General features: G+C 31.1%; 5 protein-coding genes and 1 long non-coding RNA gene across 10 annotated transcripts; 3 read left to right on the top strand and 3 right to left on the bottom strand.

The window, feature by feature from the left end:
* The first annotated feature begins 44 nt into the window (after positions 1-44).
* msl-2 (male-specific lethal 2) lies at positions 45-5,455 on the top strand. 4 transcript variants are annotated; one of them, XM_012359467.2, is made up of 4 exons: positions 45-879; positions 1,044-1,279; positions 1,698-1,898; positions 1,982-5,455. In XM_012359467.2, exons 1-4 carry the CDS (start codon positions 291-293, stop codon positions 2,252-2,254), a joined length of 1,299 nt encoding a protein of 432 aa, XP_012214890.1. In that variant the 5' UTR covers positions 45-290; the 3' UTR covers positions 2,255-5,455. The 4 variants fall into 4 exon arrangements, with proteins under 4 accessions (XP_012214890.1, XP_012214893.1, XP_012214892.1 ...); XM_012359470.2 differs by having other exon boundaries at positions 46-879; positions 1,044-1,207; XM_012359469.2 differs by having other exon boundaries at positions 47-879; positions 1,701-1,898.
* LOC137000997 (uncharacterized) lies at positions 1,421-2,099 on the bottom strand. Its single transcript, XR_010891141.1, has 2 exons — positions 1,998-2,099; positions 1,421-1,906 (listed from the first exon to the last, which is right to left on the bottom strand). It is a non-coding gene; the product is annotated as an uncharacterized lncRNA (long non-coding RNA).
* A 242-nt stretch (positions 5,456-5,697) lies between the features above and the next one.
* Positions 5,698-8,047, bottom strand: LOC105667587 (kinetochore protein NDC80 homolog). The gene is made up of 2 exons (XM_012359449.2): positions 7,527-8,047; positions 5,698-7,458 (listed from the first exon to the last, which is right to left on the bottom strand). The coding sequence occupies exons 1-2, from the start codon at positions 7,750-7,752 to the stop codon at positions 5,747-5,749; spliced, it is 1,938 nt and encodes a 645-aa protein (XP_012214872.1). The 5' UTR covers positions 7,753-8,047; the 3' UTR covers positions 5,698-5,746.
* A 234-nt stretch (positions 8,048-8,281) lies between these two features.
* Arfip (ADP ribosylation factor interacting protein arfaptin) lies at positions 8,282-12,331 on the top strand. 2 transcript variants are annotated; one of them, XM_012359472.2, is made up of 6 exons: positions 8,282-8,608; positions 8,748-9,073; positions 9,152-9,337; positions 9,423-9,744; positions 9,826-10,003; positions 10,083-12,331. In XM_012359472.2, the coding sequence occupies exons 2-6, from the start codon at positions 8,872-8,874 to the stop codon at positions 10,233-10,235; spliced, it is 1,041 nt and encodes a 346-aa protein (XP_012214895.1). In that variant the 5' UTR covers positions 8,282-8,608; positions 8,748-8,871; the 3' UTR covers positions 10,236-12,331. The 2 variants fall into 2 exon arrangements, with proteins under 2 accessions (XP_012214895.1, XP_012214898.1); XM_012359475.2 differs by having other exon boundaries at positions 8,286-8,608; positions 9,170-9,337.
* Positions 12,318-13,982, bottom strand: LOC105667602 (mitochondrial import inner membrane translocase subunit Tim10 B). The gene is made up of 4 exons (XM_012359484.2): positions 13,846-13,982; positions 13,156-13,412; positions 12,924-13,019; positions 12,318-12,851 (listed from the first exon to the last, which is right to left on the bottom strand). The coding sequence occupies exons 2-4, from the start codon at positions 13,177-13,179 to the stop codon at positions 12,678-12,680; spliced, it is 294 nt and encodes a 97-aa protein (XP_012214907.1). The 5' UTR covers positions 13,180-13,412; positions 13,846-13,982; the 3' UTR covers positions 12,318-12,677.
* LOC105667600 (uncharacterized) lies at positions 13,904-14,720 on the top strand. Its single transcript, XM_012359480.2, has 3 exons — positions 13,904-14,044; positions 14,175-14,333; positions 14,493-14,720. The coding sequence occupies exons 1-3, from the start codon at positions 13,993-13,995 to the stop codon at positions 14,696-14,698; spliced, it is 417 nt and encodes a 138-aa protein (XP_012214903.1). The 5' UTR covers positions 13,904-13,992; the 3' UTR covers positions 14,699-14,720.
* Positions 14,721-15,406: the final 686 nt, after the last annotated feature.

Below are 15,406 nucleotides of genomic sequence, written 5' to 3'. Positions count from 1 at the left end.
TCTCGATACGATTTATACCGATTGCTCCAAATATAATTTTCAATCGTAGGCGCCGTGCATGTCGCATTATCACGATTTTCTGCAGATGCCGCGGGGGAAAGGTGCCTGCTGCACCCTCTATGAGAATGCCACAAAAGCGATTGTCGCCGACGAAACATGGCGTATGTTTTGTTTGTGTGTGCAAGGATGGTTACGCGCGGAGTGTTTAGCAGCGGCTGTAAAGTTTGAGTTACCCTCGCGAAAAAGCAGTGATCGCATGAATCCAGCGCGAAACGTGTGTGCATGACGTGATGAACGCGACAAGCCTGTACGTGTCGACGTGTCGACTGGTGCTGCAGGCGGATGCCGAGGACCCCAACTCCTGGACGGACCTTTACAGGCTGGTTCCGTACCTGCGGCAGAGTCTCAGTTGTACCGTGTGCTCGAATCTACTGATCGAGCCGCACACGCCGACCGAGACCAACTGTCAGCATCACGTGTGCCGTGGTTGCCGTGGAGGTCGCAAAAAGTTAAAACCGTCGTGCGGTTGGTGCAAGGACTATGACAAGTATGTGGAGAACGTGCAGTTGCGGATACTGTTGCAGTGTTACAAGAAGCTATGCGAGTATTTAACCAGCACCGGCATCTATCGCACTCTGCTGCTGTCTGTCACATCTGTCAACAGTGCTACCACCAATGGAGCACCGTCCACTATTGGTGCTACCAGTCTCATGGAGCTTATTCAGGAAGGTGCGGGTTTCAAAGATGAGTTTAAGAGCAACGCTGGTCTCTCCAAGTCCGCTTACAGCATTCTACCTTGTGTTTACACCAGCACTACCTCTACCCAGACCCAGGGTAACAGCGTTCAGACTACTGAGGCAATATCGCAGAACATACCTGGTATACACAACAAATATGTCATTATCAAAATAGCATTGATAATTCTTGCAAATTAATTATAAGTATGCAGACATTTTTATATTTATATATATATATATATATATATATATGCAGACATTTGCTTATGTAACATGTAAGTATTTTCTATTGTGTCTATTGCGTAGAACCTCCAACGATTCGTACAGTGTCAAATGGATCGTCCATATATTCTGTGATGTATGCTGGGTCTGGTAACAAAATTACAATAAAACGCAAAGCGGCAGCTACGGAAGATACAGAAACGGGGCAACAGGAGACAGATGGAAGTCAGCACAGCTCTGTAGGAGGGGTAAAATGCATTCCGTCTTCCCACCTTAAATATGGGACCCCTTCTGAGAAAAAATCTTCAAAGGGCAGCAAAGTAATTTCAATAGATATTCGGTTAATCTTATACCTTACAGGATTTACATTGCACTATAATCTTTATTTAAATGCTTAAAGATGTCTGTCCTCCGTTAACACTTCTTGTAAGGTACAATAATTTTTCTGACATCTATTAACATTCATAGTTAAACTTTCTTTATTAACCTGTATACTTATATCGCTTTTATTTTCATACTAATATTAGCGTTAGAGAAGTCTAAACTCGTATTCATACACTTAGGTCCCATAAGAAAGATTAATGCAGACGTTACTCATCGTTCATCTTTTATCTTGTTAAAAAAAAAAAAATAGATTTACTCTAATTTTTAGTTTGAATACTTCTGCATTAATCCGATACTTTTATCGTGATGTTTTTTTATGAATGTGAGTAATAATATCATTTACTTTGTTACAAGCAGTCCTCAGGCAATTTTAAAAAGCCAAGGTCAAGTTCGGCCAGAAGTAAAAGAAAAGGATGCAGATGTGGCAATGCCACTGCAATACCTGGGAAACTTACTTGTTGCGGTCAAAGGTGTCCTTGTTATGTCGAAAGTAAACCTTGCGTAGAATGTAGATGTAGAGGTTGCAGAAATCCTCATACAGCAGATGGATTGAAGGTGTTGTCCTGAATCAAATTTAAAAGTCATCTTATGTCTAATTTTATCTTAAAATATCTCACATAATTTTGTATGTATTTCAGATCCGTCCACATATACCTGAACTTCATAATTTACAACTACAGCTATCCACTTCTCTGGATTGTGACACATTAAGTGGAGATCCTCTGGGATCAGTACCGCAGTGTCTTTCGACGTCTCCTACAACAATACAAGTCTTAAATGTGTATTCTACCCCAAGACTAGACATCGATAATGTACCGCCAAATTTACCTGCTGCCTTGTTAGTGGGAGAAGATGCTATAGTTAGTACTGAAAGTGAAGCGGAAGACAGTGATATACAAATCGATGTGTGACAAAGTATTTAAATGAACGTCACTGAGATGGACCTATCGGAAATAGGGTATGGCGTGTACTTGTTTAAGCGAGAAAAGACGCGTTATGTAAATAGCTTGACCAGAACCAGTATGTATCATCCATATACAATCATAAGAATCAAAAATCTGTAACAAATTTACAATGAATTAATTTAGAGAAATTATCTTGTGCGCGAGAAAAAACGGTATATATATATGATTTATATTATCACATGATTATCTGTCAAATATTTTTCATTACATAAGAAAAATGTGAGAATTTGATTAGATGCTTATGAGTCAATTTTATTGATGAATTTTAAATAATTTCTATTTTGATTTAATATTTGTTATTTTGTTGCATATAATGTGCATTATATATTTATAGTACTTTTAAAGTTATATAAAGTATCAATGTCCGCTGAATATTGTCTAGTTAATTGTATAGTATAAGTGACAAGTTTGATGGAGTGTAAAAATATTTGTGATGTGCCGAATGATTGCATATTTGGACTTCCAATAATTTCTTACTACGAGGTAAACATGTGTTCGGTTCATATGCTATAACTTATGAACATTAAAATGCTTATATTAAAATGCCAATCATATAAATTTCTTGTGAATCAAATCAGGCAATGCAAATTGAATTTAAATGTACGAAATTGATGATTTTAACATTTACACTTCAAAGGATATCGTTAACTTGCTAGTTATACATACAATACCAAGAAAATCGTTATCTATTTTCCATACTGATTTTTATTATCTTTAAGTATAGAACACAGAGCGTAAAGCGGAAATCTGTTAATTTTCCTATAGTTTAAGATCGCGATAATAACAAATACTCTTCAGTTACGAATGTATATTAACAAAGAATAGCCTAAATAACAAACGAGAGATGAAGAAGTCTATACGTAATTCAAATTGTACAAATTGTTTACGATACATTAGAAAGATTAAGATCTTCCTAATTAAAATCTATTATTTTTTAAATCTTCTTAAGATAGAGATCTTCAAGAAGATTTAAAATATATTTAGATAAATGTGTAAAGTTTTAATTTATCTAAAATTTTATTTGAAAGATTCGCATCTAAGTAGCATTATTATCAGAGTCGGATTTACCAATCAGTAAATACGTGTACGCATATACATAAGCCAAGTGATTATTTCATTGATTTCAAAATTTATTTATTAAATTTTGTTTTATTATATTTATATACAAACTTATATTTGTTACATGATATGTAGAGATTTAATAAAAATTATAATTATATACAAATATAATAATCGTTTACTTTTTTGAGGAACAATATTATGTGCATTTAGGTGGTATATAAATCCGACTTTGATTATTGTACATACAACTTATTTTTGTGTATAAACGGTATTTCTTACGTCGAAGCTTGTAAACTATATTTTTTAGAAATGATTCTATTAAACTTTGTAATATAGACGATATCGGACAAATGATAGAATATTATTCTTTTCGAGAATATAATGGAAATGTGTTAATCATTTATTATAAACCGTATGAAACAATTAGTACAAAACTACTAAGTGTATGTAGAATATTTTTTATTTTTGCGTGTGATTGCTCTTCTATAGAGTATCTATGAATTCATCTATTGTTATTCATAACTGTGCTTGGATACGAATAACATATGCTAATTTTTCACACATTAGTCAACAGTAGAATATCATATTTCACAATACATAAAAATGATCTCATAGCTGTCTGGTGGTAGTCTGCGATAAAAAAAACTTTATCTATCGTGAAAAAAAATACTGATAAAGTAAATGCACATACATGTAGGCTAATTCCTCTTTATATAAGAAGTAAGGAAACTGATACTGCACAATTGACACGGTACGCGTTATTACGTAAAAATAAGGCAATATACAATAAAGCTCAACATAAGATAAAATTAATCAGAAAACGTATCATATTTTTATATATAACAGGTTAATATTATCTAATTATGTAATTGCTATTTCTATTTGAATTTAGTCTATAATAATTTTAGGAATTACACATGAATATACAAATATTAAATTAAATCTGTTTGTTAATTTTGTCTTATGTAAAGCTAGTGAAAAAGTTAGAAAAAGTAGAATGAAATAAAGGCCTAATTGCTTCAATAAATAAAAATTGGTAATAAAAGGAGCTAATAGGCCAACACTGGTCATTTGTTCTGCAATACTTATATTTCTCAATGTTTAAAAAAGAAAAATATTTTATTTAATCTGACCATTCTCAGTTTACAATATATCATATTGAAATAAATTATATGACTGAAACATCTTTCTTTTGTACACATATTAAGAATAAGAATTATAACACGAACAACTCTCAACGTCGACCTACGAGCTGACTTTATTTTCAATTTGAAAATGTTACTTTAAATTATTTTAAAATTTACTTCTAATCGAAACGAATTAAAAAAGAACACAAATTTTTGAAGCCAATTGAATACCAATTGTATTAGAATATGCATTTCAATTAATATTGCACTGATTAATATTATGTTTTTTATGCATAATGTATTAAAGTTTTTAAGATAAAAACGACATTCGGGACCTAGCTGTAACTTAAATGATACGTTCAGGCATAGTTGAGGAGTGACTTTTAAAATATCGATTATGTAAAACGATTACACAATTTGATCACTAATAAAAAATAATGTTTATAACAAATAGACAGTAATGATCTTAGAATAAAATAGAATATTTGTATATTAACTCACATTCCAATATTTAGTTGGAGAGCTATACGATACAACGCATATTTCTATTATGTTTTAAATATTTTAACGCTATATTGTACATAAATTATCAAAATTAAAAATAAAATTGTACAGAACGCTAATCAGAAAGTTACTCCTCAATAGAAAAGATCAATTATTCGTGATATAATTAAAAAACGACGAAACGTCATTGTAAAATATCATTACTTCCTGAAAGATGGATATTTTACTCATGTCAAATGTAATATCTTGTATGTAGTATATATAGTATTCATTTTCTGTTATTCATGAACTATTAATGTATCATGTACATTACTCAGTTAAGGAACATACGTTTCAACTGTAATTTATTAGATTATGTTAAAACTTGTCTAAAAAGAAAAACAAAGAAAATTGCAAGTTGCATATTGTCACGACATATAGAGCTAATAGAATAAAAATATTTTACATACCAGAATTTGCATCATTTTGTAAAAAAAGATAAAAAAGATAAAAATATGCATCTATTTTATTTGTATGTACCTAACATACGAGAACACGAGAGAAACGTTTATAAAATTTACTTTATTTAAAATAAATTTTATATATATATATGTATATATATATTTTTTAACCATTTTTACGACAACTTTTTACTTAAACCATGAACTTAAAAGTGCACTAATGAACGCATAATCATAAAAAAAATTGTACAGTACCTTGTATTTATTATATGTATTTATTATTTATTATAGAATCTATAGAATATCTATTTCTGATTTTTTTTCAAGAGCTTATAAAGTTCGTTTCTATGGTCGTCTAACATTTGATATAATTTTTTTTCAAAAAACCGTTTGGCATTTTCTTCTAAAAATGTCTTTCTTTTAGCAGCTGCTTCTAATTTCTCCTTGCCTTCTTCTATTTCTTTATCTACTGCTCGTAAATCTGATATCATATCTTCTATTTCTTTAATCTCATTTTTAAAGATTTCTATCTCTTTTATCAATTTTTCTTTGTCTTGTTTAGCATCTGCCTTCATTTTATTGATAACAGATTTTTCCTCTTGTAATTTCTTTTCGTCTGGTAAATTGTTAATATCTTCTTGAAGCTTCTCCAATTTTATAGTGTTTGAACGAATAACAGATTCTGTTTCATTCCATTGCTTTATTAATAATTCTTTGTAAAATTTCGTTAAATCGGCCTTTTCTTCGAGTATGTTTATTATTACAGGATCCAATAAACCCTTCTCTGGGAGCTTTAACTTATCAAAACTCACATCAGAATGCGCAATTGTGTTATCAATGCACATGAAAAGCTCTTTATTATACACTAATACCGCTTTATTGATATTATTAATAATGGATGCTAATTTGATATCTAAAGTGTACATTTCTTTTTGATAGTCTTTTAAATGTTCTTCAAAAATATGTATAAAATTTTGGATTTCTGTGCATTTTTTAATAATATTTTCTTTCTCAGCTTTAGACATTGGCTGATTTTTTAGAGTTGAGATTAATTCCTCGCATCGTATATTTTTTAATCGAATTTGTTCATTTAAAGTGTTGCATTCTTTATTTAACTGATTTGCCTCAGTAGAAGTCTTTTCTATATAATCTTCCTTAGTTTTAACATCATTCGACAGTTTAACTTCTTTGGCTTGCCAAGATGATAATTCTGCTCTTAATTTGTCAATTTCTTCATCAAGTTTTTTCAATTCTTCATCCATTGCTTCTGACTTCAAAGTTTCTTCTTCCAGTTCTTCACTCGCCTGAGCTTTATGCTCTTTGGTAATGCCCTGTTCAATTAAAATATTCTGCAGGTATCTCTCAAATAATTCTGCTTCCTCTTCATGTTTTTCCTCATTCCAAGCTTTATAGCATTCCAAAAGTACCAAAAATTCCATTTTGCTATTTTGGGCCTCTTGTTCAGTTCCTATGAATGGTATAGTTTCCAACTGATATTTATCACATGCCAGTTGTTTCACCTGACATGCTTCTACCATCCAGCCGATCCAACCAAGAACATAAGGCCACGAATGCATCGCATTAGCAGTTTTTAGCCACGATTTAGTCATCACACCAGGATAATGAAGTTTCTTAGCACATTTTGGTAATTCCTCTACATAATTTGTCATTGTAAGATCTTGTTTGACATCACAAAATTTTAACAAAAAATTAGAAGCTTCTACAAACATTTTTAATGTAATAGGTTTCAAACTACCATTATTATTGAGCATTGATGCCGCTTGATTCAAATGTAAATAATTTTCTATTTTGTTCAACAAGGTCATTTGGTAAGTCTTATCCGTTAGGGGTCTTGTGTCTTTCCTGTGACTTTTAGCACCTACAGTGCTACCACGATCAGCAGATGGTGATCGACGACCTGATGCATGAAGTTTGCTTGAACTTGGTAAATTAAGCATAGTATTAGCTCTGACAGGTGTAACTGGAGTTGCTGGAGTTGGATGTATTGAAGTTTTACCTGCAAAAGTAAACATTATTGATCAGTTGATTGAAATTAATATTTATGTTCTTAAATGTAACTCTTACCTGTCATTTTTAGGTGTGATTTTCTGCCAAGTGATATAGCTTGATCGCTGGAAGAGCTTCTAAAACGAAGTCTGGGAATGTGAGAAGCATCGTTAACCAAAATCTTCGGTTTTATTACTTGCGTCCTTCGCTGATCATTTCGAGTCAAACTTTTGTCCTCCCGTTCGAGTATAGATATTCTTACAGGATTAATGGATGATTTACGTCCTGCTGAACTCTGATGCATGTTTTCTCGAATCTGATAATCAGTTGCACAATTACAAAACTACAAATACTACATAACTACTAACTCTGATAAAAAAGCCGCTGACAACAACCGGTCAAATTTGAATTGTCGGTTACTTCTAGTGATCTTGAGGGAGGGGGAAGATCGCAAATGCGCAGTAGTACGAATCCAGTATATCATATGGCTCACTGGCGCGAACCTTATGGTTCTTGCACACAGAATACAGCAATCGATGTCTAGCAAGAAGCGATGTAGAATAACAATTTTTCTCATTATATGTATCTATATTTCTTTAGAAGTAGAATACTTCTGTTCTAATAATCTGTTTCTAATAATCAATTCTGTATAGCATAAATATTTACACCATAAACATACCAGTAGAAATAGTACATAAAGATCGATCTAATTAAAGATTCGACGTATGACAGCCCAATCCAATGAGAAAACTTATTTTCTAGGGATAAACAAGTCATCGATAGAATCCTAGAAAGCATGTTCTCCTATTCGACATTGGCATTTTTTATATATTATATAAAATCGCAATATAAATCATGATGGCGTATTTCATGTAGGCGATTTGTGCATCAAGAAGAGTGCATTAGTTTGCTCTCTTGAGAAACGAGTATTTAATGACGTTTCTTCGCGTCTTCTTCGATGTGGCTGTTCGGCGCGATCTGAAAATTCTCCCGAGATATGACAAGTGGAAGGTGTGCGCATGAAAAGTGAAGTGTGTAACTGTACGGTGATTCCGGCTGCCCGGTATTCTATATAATAATACGCCACGACGTCACGTAGCGACGATCGAATGTCGTGAGCAGCGACTATATCTGTCACATTCTCGATCAAATTGTTAATTGTAAGTATCTCACACAATGAGAGAGATTCTACTAGATCCTTCCGAAATGTGTACGATGACGTCAATTTTAATATGATCGCAATGAGGTCGTTTATGTTACTTTTTAACGATGTGAAATTTGACGTTTTCAATTTCACAGAATCTAGTGCACAAACATATCCTAAAAGAAAAGATAAAAACGTATATTCTTTCACGCTCTTACTTGCAAACGTTTAAATTGTTTTGGGAAAAGGATAGAAAAAGAAGGGATATTTTGAGAAGGAATGTCCCAGATTACGGTTACATCAAGTGGGATGGAACGCAGTATTCATGAAATGTTGAAAGATGCACCTTCCTTAAATGAAAGTGACAGTGCTGTACATACCGGAACTCCTCCGCCTCATGTACCGAACAACTGTAGCAACGATAGTCACCCGAGACCAGCTACTATAAATTTGAGCTTAGGAAGCCCCACAACTCAAACTTGTGCGTATCAAATGTTTTATTTCTTTCATCGGTTTATTAGGGAATAAAGCTACGGTAATTTTAAAATTGGAGTAAAAGATGTTTGTAATCTTCTAGCGGTGACAGTTTCCCCAAATACACCTGTTCAAAATGGGGATACACAAACTATGCGCACTACACAGAGCAAAATTGAGAGTCTGAAGAATTGGAGTATCTCCACATACAAATGTACCAAACAATTAATGTATGAAAGATTAGGAAAAACATCGCGTACTGTAGATTTTGGTGAGTTCTTAAAAGAATGTTTTTGGTCAATTATTTCTTAGCCAAGTCTTCACGATGAATATTTATGTTTATCTTTTTATTCTAGAACTCGAAACGCAGATTGAGTTACTTAGAGATACTCAAAGAAAATATTGCAACGTTCTGCGATTATCACGAGCTTTGGCATCACATTTTCATCATGTTGTTCAAACACAACACGCTCTCGGGGAAGCATTTTCTGAACTAGCGCAGAAATCGCCTGAGCTTCAAGAGGAGTTCCTGTATAACTCGGAAACGCAAAGAAATTTAACTAAAAACGGCGAGACACTTTTAGGGGCCTTAAATTTCTTTGTTTCCTCTGTGAATACGCTATGTAATAAAACGATCGAGGACACGCTACTTACAGTGAGACAATATGAAACTGCAAGGTATGCAAATTTTATTCAAAGTCTACTTTTTGTATCATACCATTTACAGTTGCGCTCTATTATAATGTAATAATTCTATAGGATAGAGTACGATGCATATAGAACAGATTTAGAGGCTCTTGTACAAGCTGCAAAATCAGATAGTAACAATGCGGCGAGATTAGAAGAGGCACAGGCTAACTATGAGGGACACAAGCAGAATTTTGAAAAATTACGCTCAGACGTTTCCATTAAGTTGAAGTTCTTAGATGAAAACAGGGTATACTTTTTATTGATCTATTTGCAAATTGTTAATCAATACTTAGCTGATATTTCCTAATGATAAAATATTGTTTCAGATTAAAGTGATGCATAAGCAGTTGCTATTATTTCATAATGCCGTATCAGCTTACTTTTCGGGGAATCAAACTGCATTGGAAGCGACTCTTAAACAATTCAACATCAAAGTGAAATCACCCAATTCCACCTTACCGTCATGGCTAGAGCAGTAGTCGAATTAGAACGAAATACTTCGTTCTACCATGAAGGATGTGAATATTTAAGTGCGTTCGTCCATCGAGTTACTCTGTTGCAAAATACAGAAAGTAAAGGTAGAACAGTCATCAAAAATTTGGCAATTTACGCCAGTATGTATCGAGAGCTGCCGTTTAGTCTGACAGTTTACATAATAGAGTGAAAAAAAATTGCGAAATTCATGGTGTATAAACAGACTGAATTCAAGTTACGGTGTATCTAAATATTATTGATCATATATGATACTTTCAACATAAAATCGTGTATCATAAAATTAATAATTCTTTTAAGAGAATTATAAAGTGATAGAAGAAATCTCAAAACTTGATTAACAATGTCACAAAAATTAATTTTCAACTTACATTTGATGAAGCAATAGGTATTTAATTTTTATATTTCTCTTCAAAGAGTTCTCGGATGTAAATACGTAATGTGACGTAAACAAGATAAATGGAGCTTTCTATTTTACAATATATTAGTAATATTAATTGCTTGTTTATATCACAACACTTTACACGCGCATAATAAACATGTAGCTTTTAATAACAATAGATACGTCTGCTATTTAAAAGACATTTTTAAATTACAAATTTGTGTATTTATTTATAAAAGTTCAAGCTTTAAGATGATGGTACTGCTAAATTATATAAATTTATTTTATTCTATTTATAACTGTTACTTATCTGACTATATATAGTAATCAAAATATATCACAGATATATCAGAGAATATTACAGAACCTATGAATGAGCTTGTATCATAATTTAGTAAAACTTTTTATTTTCTAAATCACAGAATGCAGATACTTGCTACATAAATATTTCTGTTTTTTCTTAATGTTTTAGTTCAAAGATTATATTGTGATTGGAAATATGTATTATAAAAAATTACTATTATTGTTGGATGAAATTTATTCTACAATTATACATACTAAATAAAAGTAATTCCGTTTCTCTTCTCTAAATAAATTATGAAAAATATCATAAAGACACAGATAATTATTATAGCATAATATAAATGTGTACCAGTATGATATTGATCATAATTCAATTATAGAATAAACGAATTTTATGACATGTAGTATATATAATAACAGTAGAAAACAGGCAATATTATGTAATCTTGTAAAAATTTCTATAAAATTAATTTATTTAATACTAAAACAGTATTTTTAAATTTAAATTTTTGTGCACAAGCTATAAATAAGAATTAGCTATTTTCTTATTCAATTATCTATTTAAAAATTACGAGAGTAAGAAAGGATGATATCCAAAATAAATAAGTTGAATTGCTTGTGCTTGTATGCTATAGCTGGGACACGATATGGTTTATGCATTACTCACACATATTGTACACACTGTTCGTAAAGAAATTTTCAGATCTTGAAAACTTTTCAAAATATTTTAAGTAATGGCATTTTCAATAAAGATCATTTATTATCTGCCATGATAGTGATAACTATTGCAACTAGCTACAGTTAATGAAACAAATAAATTAGCTAGTACCTATATAATATTATGTATGTGTTATTTCACAAGATTGCGAAGTTGATTCTTCCAGTGTGTATATGATATTTAGTAAACGTTTCACATGTGTGTATGATGAATGTATACGAAGTAAATGTACAAGATATCAAGAATCTTGGAAAATCAGCAGATCTCTATCGTTTTACGCTTGTATCTGTTATCTAGGATATAATAGCGCGGTAATATGAGATATTTGATAACTCTGGCCTTCAATATGTAAACTGCTACATCCTGTATATATTCTTTGAATATGATGCAAAGATTTTAATTCTTTCTTTAGTTTATGTATTTGTTATATATAGCTAAATCGCATTCCAGAAAATAAAATTAAGTAAATGCTCTATCTATTAAGATCTGATTTTTTAATCGTTATATGACAAAAATAATGCGAATTTCTACTAAATTAACTATGTAACTTATAAACACTTTATTTATTTAAAAAATATATAATAGCTGAGAGAGATATTATGTTCCTAACTATGATGTTATTGTGTGTGTATATTATGTGTATACAAATTCTTAACAATAAATGAATACTTGTATAACTATTTCCTTTAATATCTTTTACAAAATGTATTTACAGAAAATAATAGAAGTAAGTTTATGCAACATCCATTGCATGATTAACTAGATTTACTTATAATTATCAATTAAAGAACTTGATGACTTATAATGATCATTTAAAAAGCTTGTGGATATAATTTATATCCATCAGTATTGTTTAAATATCCATATACACGAATAGGATGATCCAAAAGAAAGTATATTTTCTTTCAAATCATCCTTTTACATATATACATTTGTTTTAACATATTATATCTTAATGTTCTGCTTTCATGCTAGAACATTGCAACTAAATATATAATAAACACATATATATTACCAATATAAGTGTTATTGTACACTTTGTTCTGCTTGTTGCTGATTTTGTTCTTCCAATGCTGCTTGTGCTGCATTCATTTCTTCCATTCTTTTACGTACCATTACAGGTTGTACTTCCATGAATATCTCCATTACTTTATGATTGGCATAAATGTGTTTCTGTGCACAGTTACTGACACATATATCCTGTAATTTCAAGTGAAAATAAGATAAATTTATCTTCAACAATGTTACCTATATATTTATAGCAATACTCACTTCATCGGAGGTGATTTCTCGAGAGAGAAAAGTATTTGCACACTTTTTGAAACATGTTTCGGATATTTGATTGTAGAGCAAAAGAAAGTCCTTGAACTGAAAACAAATTTACTGAAGATTTATGTGATCATATTGATATAATTAACATGTCATAACAAGATAAAACATTGCACAGGTGAAATGGAATTATTGGTTACATTTGATTGTGTAGAATTATATTAAAGATATGTACATTTCTTAACTGTAACGTATCCATCTAGACAGTCGTGTAGTTTCGACACTATATGAATCTATTTTCTCAAGTGGCAATCAACAATTTTATTATAAAATATTATTTTGGTAACATTAGAAGCAACATAACTGTGTATAACTTGCACGTGGAGCACCGATATGTACCGACAAAGTATGTCCATCCACGGCCACATGTTTAGGATGTTTCACTGCTAGATGGAGATACCATAAAAAAATCACGGTAGGTCGCTTCTTTACCTAAAATTTAAAAGAAGTTTAGTAAAACAATATATCATAATTTTAAAATAAAAATATCACTATTTCTAGCTTATATTTGTTTTTTCAAAAAAGGTATGATAAAATTGTCAGCTCTAACAGTCTATTATTGCATTTAACTTAAAGTACCTCTTTTTGTCTAACATAAAAGAAAGAAAAGAAGTTTTAATTTCTTTTAATCAATTATATCAACAATTGGAATGTGCTTGTTATATTAAGAATACACACAATTTTGTTAATTATGTTCTTGAAATTAGTTGCGTTCTCTTTTTTTTAAATTCTATAAACACATTTTATTGATTAGTTAAAATCTTGAGCTAATCTTGCTTAATCTCGAAATTTTTCTGAAAAAAATATGAGATTATATTTCATTACATTGATTCTTTCTGTAAAGAACGATTCTTCTGTAACTTACGCGCTTTTATATCGTATGCTCTGGTATCCACGCGCTTTTCGTCGCGCCATCCGTTTGATTATCATAGATAAGATATCTCGCGAGGAACATATTTTAAACCGCCGAGATGTCTCTCTTTTCCTCTCTCTCTCCCGATGAATCTTCAACATGATCGGAATCTTTTCAGTCGTGATTATATCATCTGGATTTTTGGACACGGGTAAGTGAATTTTATAGAATCTTTGTTACTGCAAAATAACAAATCACTTAATGTTTATTAATGTTCATCGATATCTGAATTAAGCTTCATTTTCTACATATTTCAATATTGTTTACAATTGTTCGAGCAGTTTACTCGAGGGAGGAACATTTGTGGTGTTATGATTGTAACACGGATTTAAGACAAGGACATAAACGGGATTGTAATGATCCTTTTACACCTGGTCATTTTGATCTAGTCGCCTGTCCTCGGAATGAATCTCATCATTGCCATAAAAGTATCATATTATGTATGTGTATTTTATTTTAATATAATATAAAGTCTCGTTAAAACTATAACTTTTTAAACATAATTTTTTGAATTGCTTATAATATCTAACACAATAAAGTAAAAAAGCTCTTTTAATATTCAGTAAGCAAAAGTATATAATATCGATGTAATATTGCAGACAGAAATATTTTAGTGACAGTACGAGCGTGTGTATCATCTCGCCAAGTCAACGATTACTGTAATCATGAAGATAATTTCCCACATTCAAGTATCGAGTGTTATTTCTGTAAGGAAAACGCTTGCAACAACACGGAATCATTCAGCACGACAACAAAATGGTATTTTGGATTGTTTGCAATTATTTTATCGTGGATATTAACATAAAGATAATAAAAATTGATCGATATATCATTAGTTTTAATATTTCTACATTTACGTACTTATATAATAATGAGTTGTAATCATTCTAAAATGAAAAGTTTCTGCTTAAGAGCGTTTCTTACACTCGATGAAATCGATCATCGAAAAACATTTATTATTTTTTTCTTGTAGATATTTTCTTCAGATTTAAAAAGTATTTCGATGCGAAATCGAAAAAAATAGGAATTACTGAAAAAATGACAAAATCTTATACGTGAGATGTCAGTAGCCAAACAAGAACTGCCGATTTCTAAATACGCAGCGTCCTTTACAAACCTTACATTTTACATGCATACATATGTATAATTAGATGTATGAATGAACGGCACGGAAGTGATTATTAAGGGGAACAGGTCAAATACTGGTGTCAAGTCGGTAATGTTCAGCAGGGTTAAGTGCTTTCTTGACCTCTCTCAATGGGTTGGCAGGACACATTTTACAGTGTCAAATCAAATTTTGCATATTTAAAAAATTGCTCGAAAAAAATATTTAAACAATCTGAAAAATATTTAAACAATCTGAATCACATGGATTTTATTTTAGCAAAATTATTTATACGTGCGTGTTAAAATAAAAATTTTTATTAAAGAGGAATTTCAATCTTTACGGTAAAAGGATTGATTTCACAGAAATAAAAAATTATATAACTGACGAAAAAGTGTGTTAAAATAC

The sequence above is a fragment of the Linepithema humile genome, chromosome 7 (genome assembly GCF_040581485.1).
Source record: "Linepithema humile isolate Giens D197 chromosome 7, Lhum_UNIL_v1.0, whole genome shotgun sequence".
In the NCBI taxonomy this organism is placed as follows: domain Eukaryota; kingdom Metazoa; phylum Arthropoda; class Insecta; order Hymenoptera; family Formicidae; genus Linepithema; species Linepithema humile.
The sequence above is the reverse complement of the archived record's forward strand: the minus strand, read 5'-3'. Positions and strand labels throughout refer to the sequence as shown.

What these genes read in the sequence shown, in the direction of transcription:
- LOC105667587 (XM_012359449.2), bottom strand. Translation starts at nt 7,752, where the DNA reads ATGCATCAGAGTTCAGCAGGACGTAAATCATCCATTAATCCTGTAAGA. An exon ending in ATCACACCTAAAAATGACAG is followed by an intron (nt 7,459 to 7,526) that starts GTAAGAGTTACA and finishes TTACTTTTGCAG; the next exon opens with GTAAAACTTCAATACATCCA.
- Arfip (XM_012359472.2), top strand. Translation starts at nt 8,872, where the DNA reads ATGTCCCAGATTACGGTTACATCAAGTGGGATGGAACGCAGTATTCAT. An exon ending in AAGCCCCACAACTCAAACTT is followed by an intron (nt 9,074 to 9,151) that starts GTGCGTATCAAA and finishes TTGGAGTAAAAG; the next exon opens with ATGTTTGTAATCTTCTAGCG. An exon ending in AGACAATATGAAACTGCAAG is followed by an intron (nt 9,745 to 9,825) that starts GTATGCAAATTT and finishes ATAATTCTATAG; the next exon opens with GATAGAGTACGATGCATATA.
- LOC105667602 (XM_012359484.2), bottom strand. Translation starts at nt 13,179, where the DNA reads ATGGATACGTTACAGTTAAGAAAT. An exon ending in ATACGTTACAGTTAAGAAAT is followed by an intron (nt 13,020 to 13,155) that starts GTACATATCTTT and finishes ATTTGTTTTCAG; the next exon opens with TTCAAGGACTTTCTTTTGCT. An exon ending in GAGAAATCACCTCCGATGAA is followed by an intron (nt 12,852 to 12,923) that starts GTGAGTATTGCT and finishes TTGAAATTACAG; the next exon opens with GATATATGTGTCAGTAACTG.
- LOC105667600 (XM_012359480.2), top strand. Translation starts at nt 13,993, where the DNA reads ATGATCGGAATCTTTTCAGTCGTGATTATATCATCTGGATTTTTGGAC. An exon ending in ATCTGGATTTTTGGACACGG is followed by an intron (nt 14,045 to 14,174) that starts GTAAGTGAATTT and finishes TTGTTCGAGCAG; the next exon opens with TTTACTCGAGGGAGGAACAT. An exon ending in CCATAAAAGTATCATATTAT is followed by an intron (nt 14,334 to 14,492) that starts GTATGTGTATTT and finishes GTAATATTGCAG; the next exon opens with ACAGAAATATTTTAGTGACA.
- msl-2 (XM_012359467.2), top strand. Translation starts at nt 291, where the DNA reads ATGAACGCGACAAGCCTGTACGTGTCGACGTGTCGACTGGTGCTGCAG. An exon ending in AATCTTCAAAGGGCAGCAAA is followed by an intron (nt 1,280 to 1,697) that starts GTAATTTCAATA and finishes CTTTGTTACAAG; the next exon opens with CAGTCCTCAGGCAATTTTAA. An exon ending in ATACAGCAGATGGATTGAAG is followed by an intron (nt 1,899 to 1,981) that starts GTGTTGTCCTGA and finishes TATGTATTTCAG; the next exon opens with ATCCGTCCACATATACCTGA.